The sequence below is a fragment of the Neofelis nebulosa genome, chromosome 3 (genome assembly GCF_028018385.1).
Source record: "Neofelis nebulosa isolate mNeoNeb1 chromosome 3, mNeoNeb1.pri, whole genome shotgun sequence".
NCBI lineage: Eukaryota > Metazoa > Chordata > Mammalia > Carnivora > Felidae > Neofelis > Neofelis nebulosa.
The window spans coordinates 62800671-62820084 of NC_080784.1; the positions used below are offsets into that span (position 1 = coordinate 62800671).

Sequence of the window (19414 nt, forward strand, 5' to 3'; positions counted from 1 at the left end):
TTACTAGTACATGCTTTCAGGACAGGAACTGAATGAAATCTGGTAGAGAGAAAAATACTATGGAATCAACAACTCCAAACTTTCTTTTTAATTTTACTAACTACTTAACTTGAAAAATAAGAGCTAATGTAAGAGCTAATGCATAGTGAAGATTTTATACTCTTAACCTTTCTCTCAGCCTATAAATCAGACTCAGGCAAAAAATGGTAGCTTCTTTCTCCTTTCTTATTTCTATAACTTTCCTTTTCTAATGAAGCTTTAAGCATGGAGGAGGTCAGTATCAATGACTTTCATAAAACTGACACATGAAAAAGCTGTTTTCCTTCCCTGAACTTTGAATGAACTTTAGTGACTATTTTCTTAAACAAAATATGGTATTTAATTGTTAAATGCTTCTGCAAAAGCCGTCAGTTCAATTTGTTGAAGAATAGCCAAAAAATATTTCCTTGTGTTTAGAAAAACAAAAAGAATCAAAAGAATTTTTTTCTTAATCAAGACACATTTTTGGTGTTGAGTTGTAGAAGTTCTTTATATATTTTGGATATTAACCCCTTATTGGATATGCCATTTGCAAATATCTTCTCCCATTCAGTAAGCTTCCTTTTTGTTTTGTTGATTGTTTCCTTTGCTGTGAAGAAGCTTTCTCTTTTGATATAGTCTCAATAGTATATTTTTGCTTTTGTTTCTCTTGCAGTAAGAGACATATCTTGAAAAATGTGGTTATGATCCATGTCAGAGAAATTACTACGTTTGTTTTGTTCTAGGATTTTTATGGTTTTAAGTCTGATATTCAGCTTTCTCATCCATTTTGAATTTATATTTGTGTATTATGTCAGAAGGTGGTCCAGTTGAATTCTTTTGCATTCTTTTATCGGCACCATTTATTGAAAAAAAAAAACTTGTCTTTATTGCATATTTTAGCCTCCTTTGATATAGATTAATTGATCATATAAGGGTGGGTTTATGTCTAGGTTGTCTATTCTGTTCCATTGATCTATGTGTCTATTTTTGTGCCAGTACCATACCGTATCGATTACTACAGCTTTGTAGTATTTCTTGAAATCTAGAATTGTGGTACCTCCAGCTTCATTCTTCTTTTTCAAGATTTCTTTGGCTTTTTTGCATTTCTTGTAGTTCTAACCAAATTTTAGTATTATTTGGTTTAGGTCTGTGACGAGATGCTGTTGGTATTTTTGATAAGGATTGCATTGAATCTGTAGATTGCTTTGGGTAGTATGGACATTTTAACACTATTAATTCTTCCATTTCATGGGCATAGTATCAAAAACACACGAAATAACATGCATTGGTAGAGTGTGGATTAAAAGGAATCCCTATGCAACGTTGGTAGAAATAGTGTTGCTGTAATAGTATTATATGGTGACAGGTGGCAGCTACTGTGGAAAACAGAACAGCGTTCCTCAAAAAATTGTATCATATATAATATGATAAAAATGATAATATGATATCATATGATCCCATATCATATGATATGATCCCATATCATATAATAATATGATAAAAAATATCATATGATCCAGTAATTCCACTACTGGTTATTTAGTCAAGGGTAACAGAAACACTAGTTTGAAATGATATATGCACCTCTATGTTTATTGCACCATTATTTACAATAGACAAGATATGCAGGCAACCTAAGTCTCCATCAATAGATGAATGGATAAGGAAAATGTGGCACATATACACATACATATATATACACATGCATGTACATATATATAAATCTCAGGAAGAAAAAAGAAGGAAATCTTACCAAATACAGTGGAATATTACACGACCATCAAAAAGGATGAGATCTTGCCTTGTGCAACAACATAGACAGACCTAGAGGGTAGTACGCTAAGGGAATCAAGTTATACTGAGAAAGACAATACCATATAATTTCACTCGTATATGGCATCTAAAAGAAAAACAAATGGATAAACAAACAAAAAACAAACAGAGTCTGCCCTATAAAATACAAAGAACAAACTGATGGTTGCCAGAAGTCTCTATGATAGTGTTTTATGGTGATAGATGAGCACAGCCTAAAGTATAAACTTGTTTAATCACTATGTTGTACACCTGAAACTAATGTAACATTATGTGCCACCTATTCTTAAATAAAAAATACAAATAAAAAGAACAAAAACTACATATTTTGCTATATACAATACATTTTAAATGATCGAACAGTATTTTCTCACGTTTTGATAAATGTTGCATTGTGAGTCATTATCTTTTCGTAAAATATTTTTTCTCTTTTTAAGTTGCATATCTGTCACTCTTATTTAAAAAGTGTGAATACATTTTTCCCAAATATAAAATTTCCTTGTTATACAAGAGTCACCCTCTTCTTGTGAACTCCAATCTTCAAACTTTGTTCAGTGCTGACACTATAGAACTACTTGTTGTTAAAGTAATAACGTAGTTAATGTTTGAAAGCTTGCTTTATTTATAAAATTTATAATAATTGAAAAAACAAAGGAATTTCTGAATTATTATCTTAACTATATTAAGCTAGACTTAGTAAACATTCTCATGTCTGGAATGAAATTATGCCTGTCGATACAATTTAGATAGAACCAATTCATGTATTAATTCATTAATCTTGGTATTGATTCCCTAAATCAGAATCCTATATATGGTGGTGTGTTATTTATTACTCTGTATAGATTTCAGTTTTAATCAGCCAGATATGTTCTCTAGACAACACTTATTGGTGTAGATCTTTTTTTTTTTTTTTAAGTTTGTTTATTTATTTTAAGGGAAAGAGAGAGAGCTGGGGAAGAGGCACAGAGAGAGGGAGAGAGAGAATCCCAAGCAGGCTCCATGACGTTAGCACAGAGCCTGACATGGGCCTCAATCTCAAGAACGACAAGATCATGACCTGAGCTAAAATCGAGAGGAAAGCTTAACCGACTGAGCCACCCAAGCACCATGATGTAGATCTTTTTTAAGTACAATTTGAAGTAGTTGTCATTTTTCAACTGTTAAGTAAAGCTGATCTAGGAATTTGTGAAATACGGGGTTTTCCATGACTTTTGAAACTTTATATGCACATTATGGAAGGGAAAACATTAGTGACAAAGTAAAAAATTGAACACTTGAAGTTCACATCTGTTAATTACAAGCACTAGAAACTTGAGCAAGATAATTATGCTCTCCCACCCTCCATTTCTAGCTTCAGAATTTGAAGAAAAACACATATTGTATATGATTGCTAAAATAATGAATACTGCAGTATATGTATCTAGCATGTATCTAACCTTTAACTTGTGTCAATAGTTGACTAATTCCTTAAATTACGATATTTTATTGGTTTCCAAACAAAAAATAACCAGCGTTTCTTCTAATGAATAAATTTACACATACATGTTAATTAGATAATTGGTTTATTATATAAGTTCATGAATTCCCAATCTTTTGAATGTATTTTGCTGACAATAGATTTGTAAACATTTTTAATCCATAATAACTCCCCTAGTGACTAAATCTTACACACTCAAGATCTTTGCAGTTGAATATACCTCTCCATAGTTAAATGGAAAGGGCTTTAGTAAATAAAATAATGTTTGAAATTAATGTGGAAATGGCAAGGATCAAGACCACTACAATCTGAATTTGACATAATCTACATTTTATACATTTTGAACTTTTAGTAATTCAGCCCATTGGGGGCCAGATTGAAAAAGAGCTTATAAGTGTCATTTAGAGTTATAGCTATTTTGAACTTTGTCTTTAATAATCATGAATATGTTCACTGCCTAATAAAAAATTATTTACTTGAGAGACTGTATCATTCAAATATCATTATAACTTGTCCATGATTCAAATCTTGGAATGATTCCATAGCTTTCAAATAAGGTCAGGGAAACATTCTTTGATAGAAAATTAGCCTCACTAATTGGTTTTTTGTGTTAGTAACATCTATGTTCAATTATACTCGTTGTTGTAATAAACCTCACTTAAATTATATTCTACCTAAGTAGCAATATAACTCTGCGAAATTATTTTAAGAGTTGTTCAAAGAAAGTGTGGGACATTGTAAATTATCCTTGTCTCTTTAAAGTCTAAATTCTGATGTTTAATTTTATTGCTCTGTAAAAAAAATATACTTTCTAAATCACTAATTAACTTCATTTTTTGGCAACATTGCTGAATCATATAAGTTGACTTGGAAGTATGGTTCATAGTGAAATTTATTACTACAATCAATTTTTAGAACGTATTCAATTTATGCAATGCATAGTTTTTAAAGATACATTTTATTAATTACTCCTGTCACTGAATTTTGAAATACATGTACAAGTGAGCTTTTTCTGTGAATCTTAGTTCTTTGTAAAATATATGGAGTAAGCGAATTTTCTGTTCATGTTGCAAAATAAGCTATACCAACTTATTTTTACATAATATCTGTAGTTTAGTAGCCATGGTTAATAATGTTTTCTAAGATAAATAAATGTTTGTTTTGTATTTGTTGAATATGTCTTTTTACTTAAAATTAAAATTGATTGCTTATGCCTTGCTTCATTCCTTAAATTACTGCTACACACAGTACAAACATCATAGGATGCGAATAGTTGCAACTACACTTTTAGTAAGTTCTGCATAGGGTTTTCCAGCATTCATGTAACTGTGTTGCCCTAAAAGATAATTTCCTCCACCTTGTTAATACCATTTGCCCTTTTCTAAGACTCATGGCAAAAGAAGTAATAAGAGCAGCCTCATTTTTTTGGAGTTATAACCAATAGGGAAAGAATCATAAGTTGTTAGTCAATGACTTAAGAATTGTTGCACAAGTCTGACAGAACTTAAAATAACTGATTGCCCAAAGGAATTGAAATGTTGGGTGTATTAACCAGACAAGAAATACATCACATCCGGCTGCCCTCAGTTGAGGTATTCAAGAGTATCTGTTTTATCAGATTATAATAAAATTGTTTTGTTGGAAAAAAGTTAAGTTACTATAAGTGCACATAGAAAGAAGCAAATACACTTAAGAAACTAGGGCATAAATGCTGACGATTCCCCTTCTAAGGTAAATATATAATAAATTGGCATTTATTTTGCTTGCATATTTATGGCCTAAAGAATTGAGAATTTATAATGTATGATGCCAGGCTTAGGGAATACAGAGCTTTAGAAAAATATATAATTATGTATAGTATAAATACGATATATTATGTTTCTTTATGATTATTGATGATGTTTTGTGATACTGTAATACAAGTATTATTTGATTCTTGGCTATACTTTCATAGAAATCGTGCCTCTTTAAACATAGCTGTACTTTATCTTCCCTCTTTCATTAGTTATCCCAAGACTGGACTTCCTCCACACCTTTCATTTGCTACCTTGAAATAGCTGAAGTTTGCAACTTCAGCATTTCTATCTGTCTCTTGGCCTACTCAACATCATCCTTCACACCATAATGATATATTTGTTTCACTTCATAACACTGTCAAGTCCTAAAATCATAACATATGGCCCGTATGCACTGCCTATGCTTCTAATTTTTGAGTGCCTTTGTATAAGTAATTTTATAAAAGATTTATAGACTCATCGAATGCTCAAGATCAAATGATCCATACTGATGAAGCTTAGTATTGTATAAATGAAGAAATTAAGACCCAGGGAGGTCACTGACTTGTCAAGACTGATTAATGACATGGCCGTGTATAAAAATTAAATCAGATTGGAATGAGATTTTTTTTCTACTAACCATTTTGGTAACATCATCTGTGCTCTTTCGAAAATCAATGGAAATCCTAAAACGTGGACATTGTGTTTAAATTATATGGTTAAAATGTGCAAAATGATTAAACAGAAAACCATATAGACTGTGATTGAATAAACAGATGTAGCAGTAATTAACGTTCTAGTTATTAGAGAAATGAAAGACCGCTGAGCTTGCACGGGTAACCGCTGCTTCCAGTCTTACACGAAGACTGGAAGACCAGAGTGAATGGTAACTCAGGAGCACAGGAGACAGTTCAGGTAATAAATAGTTGATAAAATTTAACTGCCTCAGAATAAGTCATGTAAAGGAGCACTAGCAATAGTATAAATTCTTTTTGGTAGTTTAATTTTCCAGCTACTAGCAACACAATAACAGGTGTATTGGTACGAAACTAACCTAGTGCCTGAATGGTGGAATATTTAAGTAAGAAGATTTCAAGAAAAATCCTTGACTTTGTGCATCATAGATTATCGTTTAATTACTTCATTTATTTGGGTTCAAATATACAAGTTTTTGCTCTTTAAGGGGAAGAATTATGGCTATATAGGATGCCATGATAAAGTCAGTAAATAAATTTTTAACTCACATCTTCAAAAATTGAAGTATATATTTTGGAAAAATAGTTACCGTAAAGGTAGACCTTTAAGACATTTATTTTAGCAGGGTTGCTATTGGAAGAGTAATTTCTAAATAATTTCAGAATTTTGCAGCCAGCTTGAGCTTGCGCTTCATTAATGGGAGCAAATTTGATTGCCCTACTTGAGAATAGTTCAAAATAATTAACTGCAAGATGCTGGGGGTGACTAATTCAGTTAAATGTCTGGCTCTTGATTTTGGCTCAGTTCATGATCTCAAGGCTTGTGGTTCGAGCCCCCATCCAGATGTGCACTGACAGCATGGAGCCCGCTCGGGATTTTCTCTTTCCCTCTCTCTGCCCCTCCCCACCTCACAGAATAATATGCCAGTGATGTTTTTGCTTATGCTGGTTTCTTACCTGTCATTCCTCTTGCCACAGTGCCAGACTCTCATGCCAATAACCGGAGACGGCTCTACCTTTTTCTTAGCCCTTCACTTTGCCCATCTTGGTCTGTACATTGAGTGCCATGATTTTGTCTCTCACTTAGAAACATGATTGTTCTTCCTTAAATAGGACCTTCAAAATATAATTAAAAGTCAAACAAACAAAGAATCTCCACTTACATGTAATTGTATGATTACATACGACATACCCCGCATAGATACCAACTTAAGTCCTAGAAATTTTCGGTTATAACTTCATCTACTTCACGAACTTTCCTAAGAACAAGACAAATATCTTAATAAACAAGACTGTGAGTAATGTGAATTCTGAGGAACATTCCTGATGCCAAACCAAAAAAAAATCTGAATCACATAATATCTTTGATAACATAGAGTCAGGGATGCAAAAATGTCGTTCCTGGTGAACAGTGAGTGGAGACACAGCTAGCTGACAGAGTGGGCACTGCTTAGCACGAAAGGGAACCATATATATATCCTATCGTGAGATGTCGGCAAAGCCTTGCCCAACTCCTACCTTTAGAAATAATCAGCATTGCTCAACTCCTAAAGCCTTTATTAACAATGCAGTTTATTTGTCCCTGAGTGTTTCCTCTGTTATATCACTTATTTTCATGTGTAAATCCCTTATTATTTCAATTCTAGATATTTTGATTTTTGAAATAAAGAATTTACATCCCAGAATGTACTGACCCAGAATGACTGGCTGGATCAGTAGAGTGTGTGATTCTTAATCCCCGGGTAGTGACTTTGAGCCCCCATTTTGGGTGTAGAAATTACTTAAGCATAAAATAATCATTAAAAAAACCTTTAAAAATGTACATGCCTTATTTTTGTACATCTGGTGATTCCCATTAGTACATTGTTAATTGATTTTTGAATTTGTAGAAATATTTTTTATTCAAATAAGATTCCTAGAAATTCATTTGTATTTGTACCTTAATTACAATGTGAATCCATGCCTGGAAAACACCTATTCTATACTGCCCTTTAAAATGTAATTTGTCTTTCTACAGAAAGCTAAATAAACAATTAATATTCTTCATGTGTGAGTCACATCAAACAGTTTGAGATGATTTAAGAACACATAAAAACTACAATATTTAGAATTTCAAATTTCAAATTTAGGCTCATGTTTTCTAGACTGTTTTGTTAAATACAAAATTTATTTTATAAAGACAGTCTTATGATGCCAAAATGCTAAGGGATTTCTTTTGGATTTAGTGAGTATAGTAAAATTTTCATGATTCCTTGCTCCTTCTCTATGTGTTATGGTGTGAATATATTAAACATGAATTCTGGTTAGCTTATCCCATCTAATGCATTTATTTAAAAGTAAGCATAACTAAATACTGGCTTAGGAAATGGTAGAGTTTGGCATCAACTCTTATTCAAAATCATGGTGCAAGTGTATGCAATCAATATATAATATTTATAATGTTAATGTTACTTGAGCAAATTCTAACCAGGATGAAGTCTAAATAAAAAATATCATTTTTTATGGATGCACATTAGGAATTTGAAAGTGTTTAGTGTTCAGCAATGCTGGCTTTGAAGGAAATAAAGATAACCAACGTGTGTGTGTGTGTGTGTGTGTGTGTGTGTGTGTGTGTGTGTTTTAACCTCCAAACCTATTTTACGAGTCAATTGCAATTTCACTGATTAAGAAGTCATTACAAGAATTTCTAATAAATCTTTAAATTTTTAAAAAGATTTTACTTCTCTATATATTTATTCTTTGAATTAAATGTGAAAGATCTCCTAATGAATCATAAAATGTATATTAATAAAACCAAGTCATTAGTATAACAATCTTTTAGTTTCTATAGTTTATTAGGGTTTTTTTTTTAAGTTCTCTACGGTATGAATGGAAAATGAGGTGAATTGAAAAGATATAATTTATGTATAGTATATGTATACACACATATGTACATATATCCCAAATCATACAACTTCTTCTAATAAAATACTTTTTTTTAAACTTTTTTAAATGTTTATTAATTTTTGAGAGAGAGAGAGGGACAGAGCATGGAGAGTAGAGTGGCAGAGAGGGAGATACAGAATCCGAAGCATGCTTCAGGCTCTGAGCTGTCAGCACAGAGCCTGATGCAGGGCTCAAACTTACGAATCACAAGATCATGACCTAAGCCAAAGTCTGATGCCTAAGGAACTGAACCACCCAGGCGCCCCTAATAAAATAATTTTTATTGATTAGGAAACTGAGCTTGGTAATAATGTCTCCTAAAGTATCTGCATGCATTATTTTGTACTTTATTTTGATTATACAATGTGAAAGAACAATGAAAATAGAATATTTCCCCCCCTCTGATCCATTTATGTAATTTATAAGTCTTAAAGTGGTATAGAGCAATTTTCCAAGTTTTTCAGTTATTGTTTTAATTCCCGTTAGAATTTCATGCCAGCTATTTAATCAGTAATAGTAGCATGGTTAATTTTCCCATTTTATCTCTTATGAGATGAACTCTGTGGCCAGGCAGAATTTTATGGCAGTCTTTTGGAAAAAAGTGACAAAATTAAAATAAAGAGAAGTGTTTGGAGCTATGATAGCTTCATGAAAAATTTTGAGAGAAGCAAGGTTGTTGGGTGGGGGGAAGAGAGGATAAAAACCTTTTCTCAGTGCCCATCCAAATTTTACCAAATTTGAAACACATAGTTTGAACTTCTTTCCCTATAATGGAAACTAGTATCATGTTTCTTAATAGTATTTTGGGATTACGTTTGTGTAAGTTTGATTTAATTTGTGAAAACAAGAAAGCAATTGGAAGCAAAATGTTTCTAGTAAAACATCTTTTCTCATCATGATAGACACATGGAATTATTCTCTCTATAAACAATTTTAATGAATAAGAGTGACTACTGATTGACTAAAAGATTTCTAAGTATTAAATATTTTTGCATAAATTCCCTGTTGCTTTGCTTCTTATTTTTAAGCACTTTACCCTCTCTATGTAAATTGTTCACACAAATAGGCAGAGCAATAAGTAGTTTAATCAAAAAGAAAAAAACAATTCTATGTGTAGGTAGCAGAAGAGAATGGGTTTTCCCAAGTTATTCTAGATAAAAGCCTAATGGGTCTATTTTGAGGTATTTTTACACAATAAAAAGAGGAGTGGCTATCACTAAGCCTACTAATTTGGCATTCTAAATTTTAGTCATTGCTGGAAAAGTTCTTTATTGCTTTTTTCTCTCAAAGTAAGCTGCTCTTATTTTCAGGCACTTTGGGTATACCTGGTGAATTAGGTGTTCTTTTTTTGTTACTGTTCTTAATAGAATAGTTCTTTACTGCCAAACAATTTTCTCTTCTGTTTCTGGGATTATGAAAAACACATCACAACTATAAGCTACACACACACATTCTATATGACGATACATAACTATTGTCTACATGTGACTAGCACAATATTTTAAAGGAATACATTCTTATTTATTATGGGAAAATCTTAATATATGACATAGAAGATTATGATGAAGAGTACCATATTAAGTTTACCGATTATAATATATCTTCAGGAGTTGGAATGACAGTGCAGAAAAGGCATGATGCTAATATAAATTTATGTACTTAAAAAATGTACTAAGTGTGGTTATTGTTGCTGTTGTTGTTTTAACAGTGTGAAGGATGCAGGAGTAGGACACAAACAATGGAGGGGTCCCATATCGTCCACCTGCAAGCAGTGCCCAGTGGTCTATACCAACCCAGTGTGTGGTTCAGATGGTCATACCTACTCTTCCCAGGTAAAGGCAATTATAGTCATTTATTATGAAATGCGTAATGTGTATTTATCATTAAGTGAATAAAATTATTAGTTCTCCCATGTGGTCATCCAAATTATTTATTTATCTTTTAAAAAAGTGCAAATAATCTCATTGGTTTGGAATCTGATTTCATATGTTATTTGTTTCTCTTATATCAGAATTTTTAAAGTTTGAAATACTAAAATTGTGAACATTCTGAACACTCAAATAAAAAAGCGCAACATATCCTGGGACACCTGTGTGGTTCAGTCAGTTGAGTGTCCCACTCTTGGTTTTGGCTCAGGTCTTGATCCCAGGGTGGTGGGATTGACCCTGCATCCGGCACCTCACTAGGTGTGGGGCTCAAGATTCTCTGTCTACCCCCCTCTCCCCTGCTGGCACTCGCTCTAAAAAAAAAGAAAGAAAAAGAAAAAAAAATAAAAGAAAGTAAAGGGAAGGAAAGGAAAGGGAGGGAGGAGAAGGGAAGGGAAAGAAAGGAAAGGAAAGAAAAAAGAAGGAAAGGAAAGAAAAAGAAAGGCAACATTTCCTTTGTTGCTACTTTGAAAGAGGTCAGAAATGGAAGCATGTCATATGATAATGTTAAAAATTATTATGATTATAACGACAGTAGCAGCTACAATCTGTCATTATCATTAGTTCTTTTATTTTGTTATTTCCTATAGTATTACTTTTAACCCCCCCCCAAATCCCTTTTAACAAATGAGAAAACTAAAGATCAGAAAGATATGGCAAATTTCACATATTTATTGACATTGAAACCAAGATGTGTTTCCATCTCTGATTCAGCGCCTCTGTTCTCTCTTCTACATTATTCTGCCTCTTGATTTGGTGTCCTGTATTATTTAAATATATAGGAGCTTTTAAGAACTTTACCTAATAAGATACTGATAAATTTTCTTTGATTATGTGACAGAAGAGAATGTAGGCTCACAAGCTCTTACATGAAACTTTGGGGCCAGGTAAATTTATGAATTTAGATTTAAAAAAATATTTTTAAAAAGAAAATGTCGCATGTTGTATTGTGTCCCCCATGGAACCTTGCCCTATAATCAAACACATTAATATCTCATTAAGAAACTATATGAATATTCACATTAAATAGGATACATGAAAAGTATAAAATAACTTTACCTCAATTCATATCTGAGTTTGCTTATTGTTAAGGGAGCTCCAAAAATTGTCGGCTACCTGAACATTTTGTTTTGTAGATACCTCTTTATAAACCATCCCTTATCATGATATATATGTCTTCACAACTTAAACTTGCATTTATAATCGCTAACCTTAATAATAGCACTGCAGTGTTAAGACGTAATCATTCAGTCAGTAAATACATACATAGTACTTATTTGGTGCTTACTACTGTGTATCTTGGTGAAGGTGCCATGTGCTTATTTGCTGAAGTTTTATAGGCATATAATGCTAGGAGAGAACAGAGAATGGTACTGGTTATCTCAATATGACCTTGATCTTGGTGAATTTAGCGTGGTCCAGAATCTCAGCTTTGCAGGTTAAGAAAGTTCATGCTTTCAGCACAAGGGAGAATGAATCTGTCTCATATTATGTAATCCTACTTGACAATGTAAATCATTATACTGATTTATTCAATGACAATGAAGGCTGCAGATTATAATATTCAGATTGGTGGGTAGAGCTACATGGCAAGCAAAGTTTAATCTTAATTGTACTTGATGAACATTGATGGTCGAACAAGTTGAATCAAGGAAGAGATTGGAGTTTCTACTGGCATCTAGCTAGGATAAACTTACGTATCTCTCAACATTAGAAATATATGTGCTGGAGGAACTAGTATGTTTGTGTCCAGGGTGACCCTAGAGCGTGCTAACATTAATCCACCACCTATTTGTTTGGGACTGTCTTAGGGATGCTCCTAGTAGATGATCAGTTCTATAATTTAGTTTTACAAACCACAAAGTTACAATCATGAATGATGTCTTCCTTTCGAGACCGTAAGGGAGGACTTGCTTGATGATTTTGGATAAACACAATTATATCGCCACTCAAGATAAATATACCTATCATAAGTAGGTTAAGTCACATATGCTTCCAATGCCATGAGGTTTCTCCATTGTTCTTTGTATTGAGCACCCTGTGAAGCCTCAACTTACAAATCATTTTCAGTGACTTTATGAATATTGTTAATGAAACCATTGTAAGTAATCCATTGAATTGTAACCATTCTGAGTGATCCATTGAATTCTAAACTATTGCATTATTATTTTAATATTTATTTGCATATATATCATTCTAAATACATGCCTTGTTGATGCAAAATGAAGTGAAAAGAATGTGGTTCAAATGAATATGAGCTTTTAATAAACCCTAATCACCATCCTAATTTCTGTTGATTCTAATTTAACTTGGTGATTTTTTGCCTATGGACCACCAATACTAATCTTACAGCAATGAGGCTTGGCTGTATAAAACAATGCAAACTAAATGAAGATCTTATCCCAGTAAGACCTTACATTAAATAATCCTTGATAATAATTTTTGGAAGTTTATTGGATTTGAAATTCAAAATAAGGCCTTCTTCTTTTAATTTTACTTTTCTGTAAGACAAAGCCCAAAGCTGTTTAGGTACTGGATCAAGAACAAAGACCACAGAGGCTAATGCCTTCTTCAAAAATTAATTTTATTATTTCTCAGCATCTACTTATCAGGAGATGAAAACAGAAGATTGGTGCAGGGGTCAAAGGATATTTATTTTGGCTCTTGGATCACTCAATTTTGTCAATACACTAAGCAAATTCTGACAGGGGAGCCTTAAACAGCTTTGGGGTAGTTCATAGGCATTGGAACTCACATTAATTATGTTCTCCAAATTCTAGGTTTAGTATGGACCATGAAGCTCCTTGCTTGAGGTTTCTAATCCATCAGCTAAGTATTTCTGATATGTTAAACACTGGTCATTTCTCTGCATCCTCACCAATATTCTGTTGTTACCTGAGTTTTTTATTTTACTGTTTATTTATTTTTGAGAGAAGCAGAGGCATAGAATGAGTGGGGAAGAGCAGAGAGAGAGAGGGAGATACAAAATCTGAAGCAGGCTCCAGGCTCTGAGCCGTCAGCACACAGCCCAACATAGCTCTAGAACTCATGGACCACACGATCATGACCTGAGCTGAAGATAGATGCTTAACCAACTGAGACACCCAGGAGCCCCTGAGTTGTTAATTTTAGCCATTCTTCCAGGTGTGAGGTGGTATCTCATTGTGGTTTTGCTTTGTGTTTCCCTGCTGATGAGTGATTTTTTTCATGTGTCTGTTAACCATCTGGATGTCTTCTTCGGAAAGGTGACTGTTCATGTCTTTTGCCCATTTCTTCACTGGTTTTTGGAGTGTTGAGTTTGATAAATTCCTTGCAGATTTTGAACCTTTTATCTGATATGCCATTTGCAAATATCTTCTTCCATTCCATCAGTTGGCTATTAGTTTTGTCGATTATTTCCTTAACTGTGCAGAAGTTGTTGTTTTTTATTTTTTTATTTTATTTTTTTTTTATCTTGATGAGGTCCCAATAGTTCATTTTTGCTTTTGCTTCCCTTGCCAATGAAACGTGTCTAGTAAGAACACGTGGCTGAGGTCAAAGAGATTGTTACCTGTTTTCTCCTCTAGGATTTTGATGGCTTTCTGTCTTACGTTTAGATCTTCCATCCATTTTGAATTTATTTTTGTGTAGAGTGTAAGATAGTGGTCCGGGTTCATTCTTCTGCATGTACAGATTTCCCAACACCATTTGCTGAAGAAACTGTCTTTTTTTCCATTATATATTCTTTCCTGCTTTGTCAAAGATTCGTTAGTCGTACATTTTGTCCACTTCTGGGTTTTCTGTTCTGTTCCACTAATCTATATATCTGTTTTTGTGCCAGTACTACACTGTTTTGATGATTACAGCTTTGGAATACAGCTTAAAGTCCAGAATTGTGATGCCTCCAGCTTTGGTTTCTCCTCAGAATTGCTTCGGCTATTCAGGGTCTTTTCTAGTTCTGTATAAATTTTGGAATTGTTTCCTATAGCTTTGTGAATAATACTGGTGTTATTTTTTTTTTTTTTTTTTATTTATTTTGGGGACAGAGAGAGACAGAGCATGAACGGGGGAGGGGCAGAGAGAGAGAGGGAGACACAGAATCGGAAACAGGCTCCAGGCTCCGAGCCGTCAGCCCAGAGCCTGACGCGGGGCTCGAACTCACGGACCGCGAGATCGTGACCTGGCTGAAGTCGGACGCTTAACCGACTGCGCCACCCAGGCGCCCCAATACTGGTGTTATTTTGATAAGGATTGCATTGGATATGTAAATAGCTTTGGGTAGTATTGACATTTTAATAATATTTGTTCTTCTAATCCATGAACATTGAATGTTTTTCCATTTTTTTTGTGTGTGTGTCTTCTTCCATTTCTTTCATAAAGTTTTGCACTGCTGATGGGAATGCACACTGGTGCAGCCACTCTGGAGAACAGTATGGAGGTTCCTCAAAAAATTAAAAATACAGCTCCCCTTTGACCCAGCAATTGCATAAGAAGGTAGTTATCCAAAGGATACAAAGGCACTGATTTAAAGGGGCACATGCACCCCAATGTTTATAGCAGCATTATTCACAATAGCCAAATTATGGAAAGAGCCCAAATGTCCATCAATGGATGAATGGATAAAGAAGATGTAGGGTGTGTGTGTGTGTGTGTGTGTGTAATGGAATATTACTCACTGATCAAAAAGAATGAAATTTTGCAATTTGCAACACGTGGATGAACTAGAGGGTATTATGCTAAGTGAAGTAAGTCAGACAAAGAGAAATATCATATGATTTCACTCATATATGAAACTTAAAAAACAAAACATGAACATAGGGGAAGGGAAGGAAAAACAAGATAAATACAGAGAGGGAGGCAAACTATAAGACACTCTTAAATGCAGAAAACAAACTGAGCGTTGCTGGTGGGGTGTTGGATGGGTGGATGGGCTAAATGGATGATGGGCATTAAGGAGGGCATTTGTTGGGACCAGCAATGGGTGTTATATGTAAGTGATGAATTGCTAAATTCTACTCCTGAAACCATTACTACACTGTATGTTAACTAGATTGGATTTAAATTAAAAAAAATAATAATACTGACAAGAAGCCAGGTACTATCAGCTCAGGATGTGGGACCCTGAAGATGAAAGCCCAGTGCTGCTTTGCTGGTCTTCTTATGATCTTTCTATATTTTGGTTCCCTTGCATATGGCTGTTTGTTTTACGACTACGAATAATATTCCTTCAGATTCTATTTTGGACCCACAATGCTTCCTCATTAACTTCAGCTCAATTTATGGATAGGAAATTATAAATCATGTTTCCACTGTACAACTTAAATGGAGGTGAGGGCATTACAAAGTATAATAGGTGCAAGTTGGGGGATGGGGTGGGAAAGAGGTTATCACAAGGTGGCCAAAGGAAAACTTCAGTCAAACTAGGATATAATTTTAGAAAGTGTATCTCATTACACAGTGTGACCAATTTGGAATAATTATTTTATTAGAATTCAAGTTCTGAACTTGTCAGCTTGTCTAGAAATCCTCAGCAGAGTATTTTGATAAGGTATACACAAAAATACAAAGGAACAGATGAACAATTATGAAAAAAATCAATTTGCTTGAAAAAATATTGGGACTTTTGTGATTTTTATAAGAAGCATTTTTGTAATACCTGATTTTTTTTTCTGTTAAGATGAGTAATTGACACTTTTTATGTGTGCTTAGTTAAACTTTCATTTTAAAAGAACAAATGTTTTCTGAATTCTTTTAAATTCAGCAATGACAGAAAAATCAAAATAGAAGTCTGTTCAAGGTTATTTGAGAGGTAACCATTCCTGAAATTGACACAAAAGATAAAGGTCTTTGTTTCTTTTTTTCAGGCAAAGTCTATTTTGATTGTATCATTTCAGTAAGAACTAGGAATTGTTCTCCCATAAAGCATCTATATTAGACCATGGATATATTTGTAACTGATTTGTATAAATTGGATACTACATTTGCTAAGTCGAAGTCAATAAATAATATTAATGTTTTAGAACTTAGCACGCCCTGAGGACAACACACTGAATGATTTTGAACTCTTTTCTTTTTTTCATATTTAGTCATACAGTGCTTTGCAATGGAACTTAGTAATGGTGAATTCCTTAGATATATATAAGAAATTGGGTGTGTGTGTATGTGTGTGTTTTGAGGTAAGACAAGTAGAATACTTAACCATTATATACTGGAGCTCCCAACTCTTGCTACAGACATGCTATTTAAATTGGTTTGGGATGGGATCCTGTGAATCTGAATTTGAAAAGCTCCTCAGGGGATTTTTAAGTGTAGGCATAGTTGAGAACCACTGCTTGCATCCTTTCAAATTATTGTTTTTGAATTCCTATTTTTTAATAAACTAGAACAACAATAGCATTAGTGGGGAACCATTTGCTTTTTTACTGCAATTTGAGAAAATCCCATTTTGTTTCAACATTCTACTATTATGTCTTCTTTTTCCTTATTTTTTCCGTATTTGTAGTATTCTATTGCTTTATCTTTGTAAGAGTTACTAATTCTAGTAGCTTTATGTACATTTTGAAAGATAAAGTATTTCTTGACACTTCACCATTTGGATGTGTTATATCTGTTAGTATTTAGAATGTAATTGTCCTGTGTACCTTCCTCTGAATACTTTGTCTGAACTAATTTTATGTTGGAAGATCAAAATTCAGAAATACATGTGCACTGTTTCTATTTGAACTGCTTTTCAACATAAGCTAGGTTTTACTTTTGGCTTAGGTATGTCAACTCAATCACGATTACAACTGCATCATATTAACAGAATCATTGACTGGGATAAGCTCTTATGAAATCACTGAACATTGAAGGAAATAATACGACTAAACTTTATCATAAAATTTCAGGTTTGAAAGGAACTCAATAGGACATATAGTACAGGCTTCTACACACAACGCACAGGTGCCTAATAAGATGTGTTCTGTGAGATAAATGTCTATATTCGTGGGGACCTCTAAATGTCAGAAAACCTTTCTTGTCCCTTGTCCATTGATTCGGTTTCCAATAGTCCTTTTTCCTACCCCCTCAGCATATATTGAGGAACAAAATGCAAACTCTTGTATTCAGTTGTTGGGGAAAAAGTGAATTCTTAAATTCTTACTTAAAAAAAGAGCAAGAATTTGGGCACCTGGGTGGCTCATTAGGTTAAGCGTCTGACTTCAGCTCAGGTCACGATCTCACAGTTCGGGAGTTTGAGCCCAGTGTCGGGCTCTGTGCTGACAGCTCAGAGCCTGGAGCCTGCTTCAGATCTGTGACTCCTGTTCTCTGCCCCTCCCCTGCTCATGCACTGTCTTTCTTTCTCTCAAAAAACAAATAAACATTTAAAAAATTAAAAAAATAATAAAACAAGAATCTTTGGGCACCTGGGTGGCTCAGTCAGTTAAGCACCCAACTCTGGTTTTTTCTCAGGTCAGATCTCACAGCTTCCTGGGTTCCAGGCCCACATTGGGCTCTGCTCTGACAGCACGGAGCCTGCTTGGGATTCTCTCTCTCTCCACTCTCTCTGCCTCTCCCCCACTCATGCTGTCTGTCTGTGTCTCTCTCTCTCTCAAAATTAATAAATAAACAAAAAAATGGAGCAATAATCTAAAAGACAGATTAATATATAGAATATTATTTAATTTTTATGAGACTCAATTCCCAGCCTTTGGAATTATTTCATACCTATTTATTTAGATATGAACTTTCTAAAAAATATTCACCTTCATTGAATCTGAGACACTCCACTTGGGTTTCCTAGAAAGCCAACCCTCATTTCTGCATTGATATTTAAATATATTAAATCATATTTAATTAACTTATATAATTATGATACTAATTTATTTGAACAGATTTTAGAAACAAAAGTGAGGTGGTGGTAAGCATAAAACTCAGTTGACAGAAATGAGAAAGTTTGGAGTCATTTATTAGTGTTAAGTGTTTAGCATGGTATAGATATCAGTTATTGCCCTGGATATCAATTGAGGGTGAATTTCCAATGTAATGTTTTCTTGTCAGCCAAAAATTATTTAGGAGAAACTAATTAGTATATATCTTTTCTGTAAATATTGCATGTTTGGGTTAAATATCATTACCAAGTAAAGACGAAGTATAATTTTTTAATCAGTTGAACTTGAACAAGTAAAAATAATCACTGAATTTTCATACTGCTTAAATATTTTCTAGGAAGATATTGAGCAAAAATAAATTCTAACTACTTTGCTCTTCAATTCTTGATTTATTTCTTCTCATAATACCCTATATTCTATATTCTAATTGTTGATTATTTAGTGTTTTATAATATGCTAATAAGTTTTAGTGTATTTAAATGCACACATAAAGTTAAGGGAAATAATTTAGAATGATGAATGATTTTTGTTTTCCAAAAAGAAAAAGGAAAATTAAGAAAATTAAGTTTGAACTTGAAAACTATGTGCCATTTCTATAAAAGGATTGTTACATCAGACTAATTGCTTCCATTGTTAAATATTTGGACAATTCTTCCATCTGTTCAATTATAAATAATGAACAATATGTTATTGCTGTGACAATGGATATTTTGGCCTTGCTTCTAAATTGTTTCACTGACTAAATCATTTTTCTTCAACTTGTATTATATGAAGAAACTTAACTGCATCTTTATTTTATAATTTAAAACACCTTAGTACCATAATTAGCTTTGGAAGGTGGCTTTTTGAAGCTAAGTGAGCACACTGTATTTTTGAGGGTTAAAGCTCTCGTGTGTATCCATACTCTAAATACCTGCCCCATCTTCTCCTAGAGATT

At 33.5% G+C, this 19414-nt stretch overlaps 1 protein-coding gene across 3 annotated transcripts in view; it reads left to right on the top strand.

Moving 5' to 3' along the window:
* Positions 1 to 19414, top strand: part of SPOCK3 (SPARC (osteonectin), cwcv and kazal like domains proteoglycan 3) — a 491866-nt gene that overhangs the window by 308329 nt on the left and 164123 nt on the right. For all 3 annotated transcript variants that reach the window (XM_058720948.1, XM_058720947.1, XM_058720946.1), the window contains exon 5: positions 10414 to 10537. In XM_058720948.1, the coding sequence (XP_058576931.1) occupies positions 10414 to 10537 (124 nt within the window). The remainder of the gene's footprint in view (positions 1 to 10413; positions 10538 to 19414) is intronic.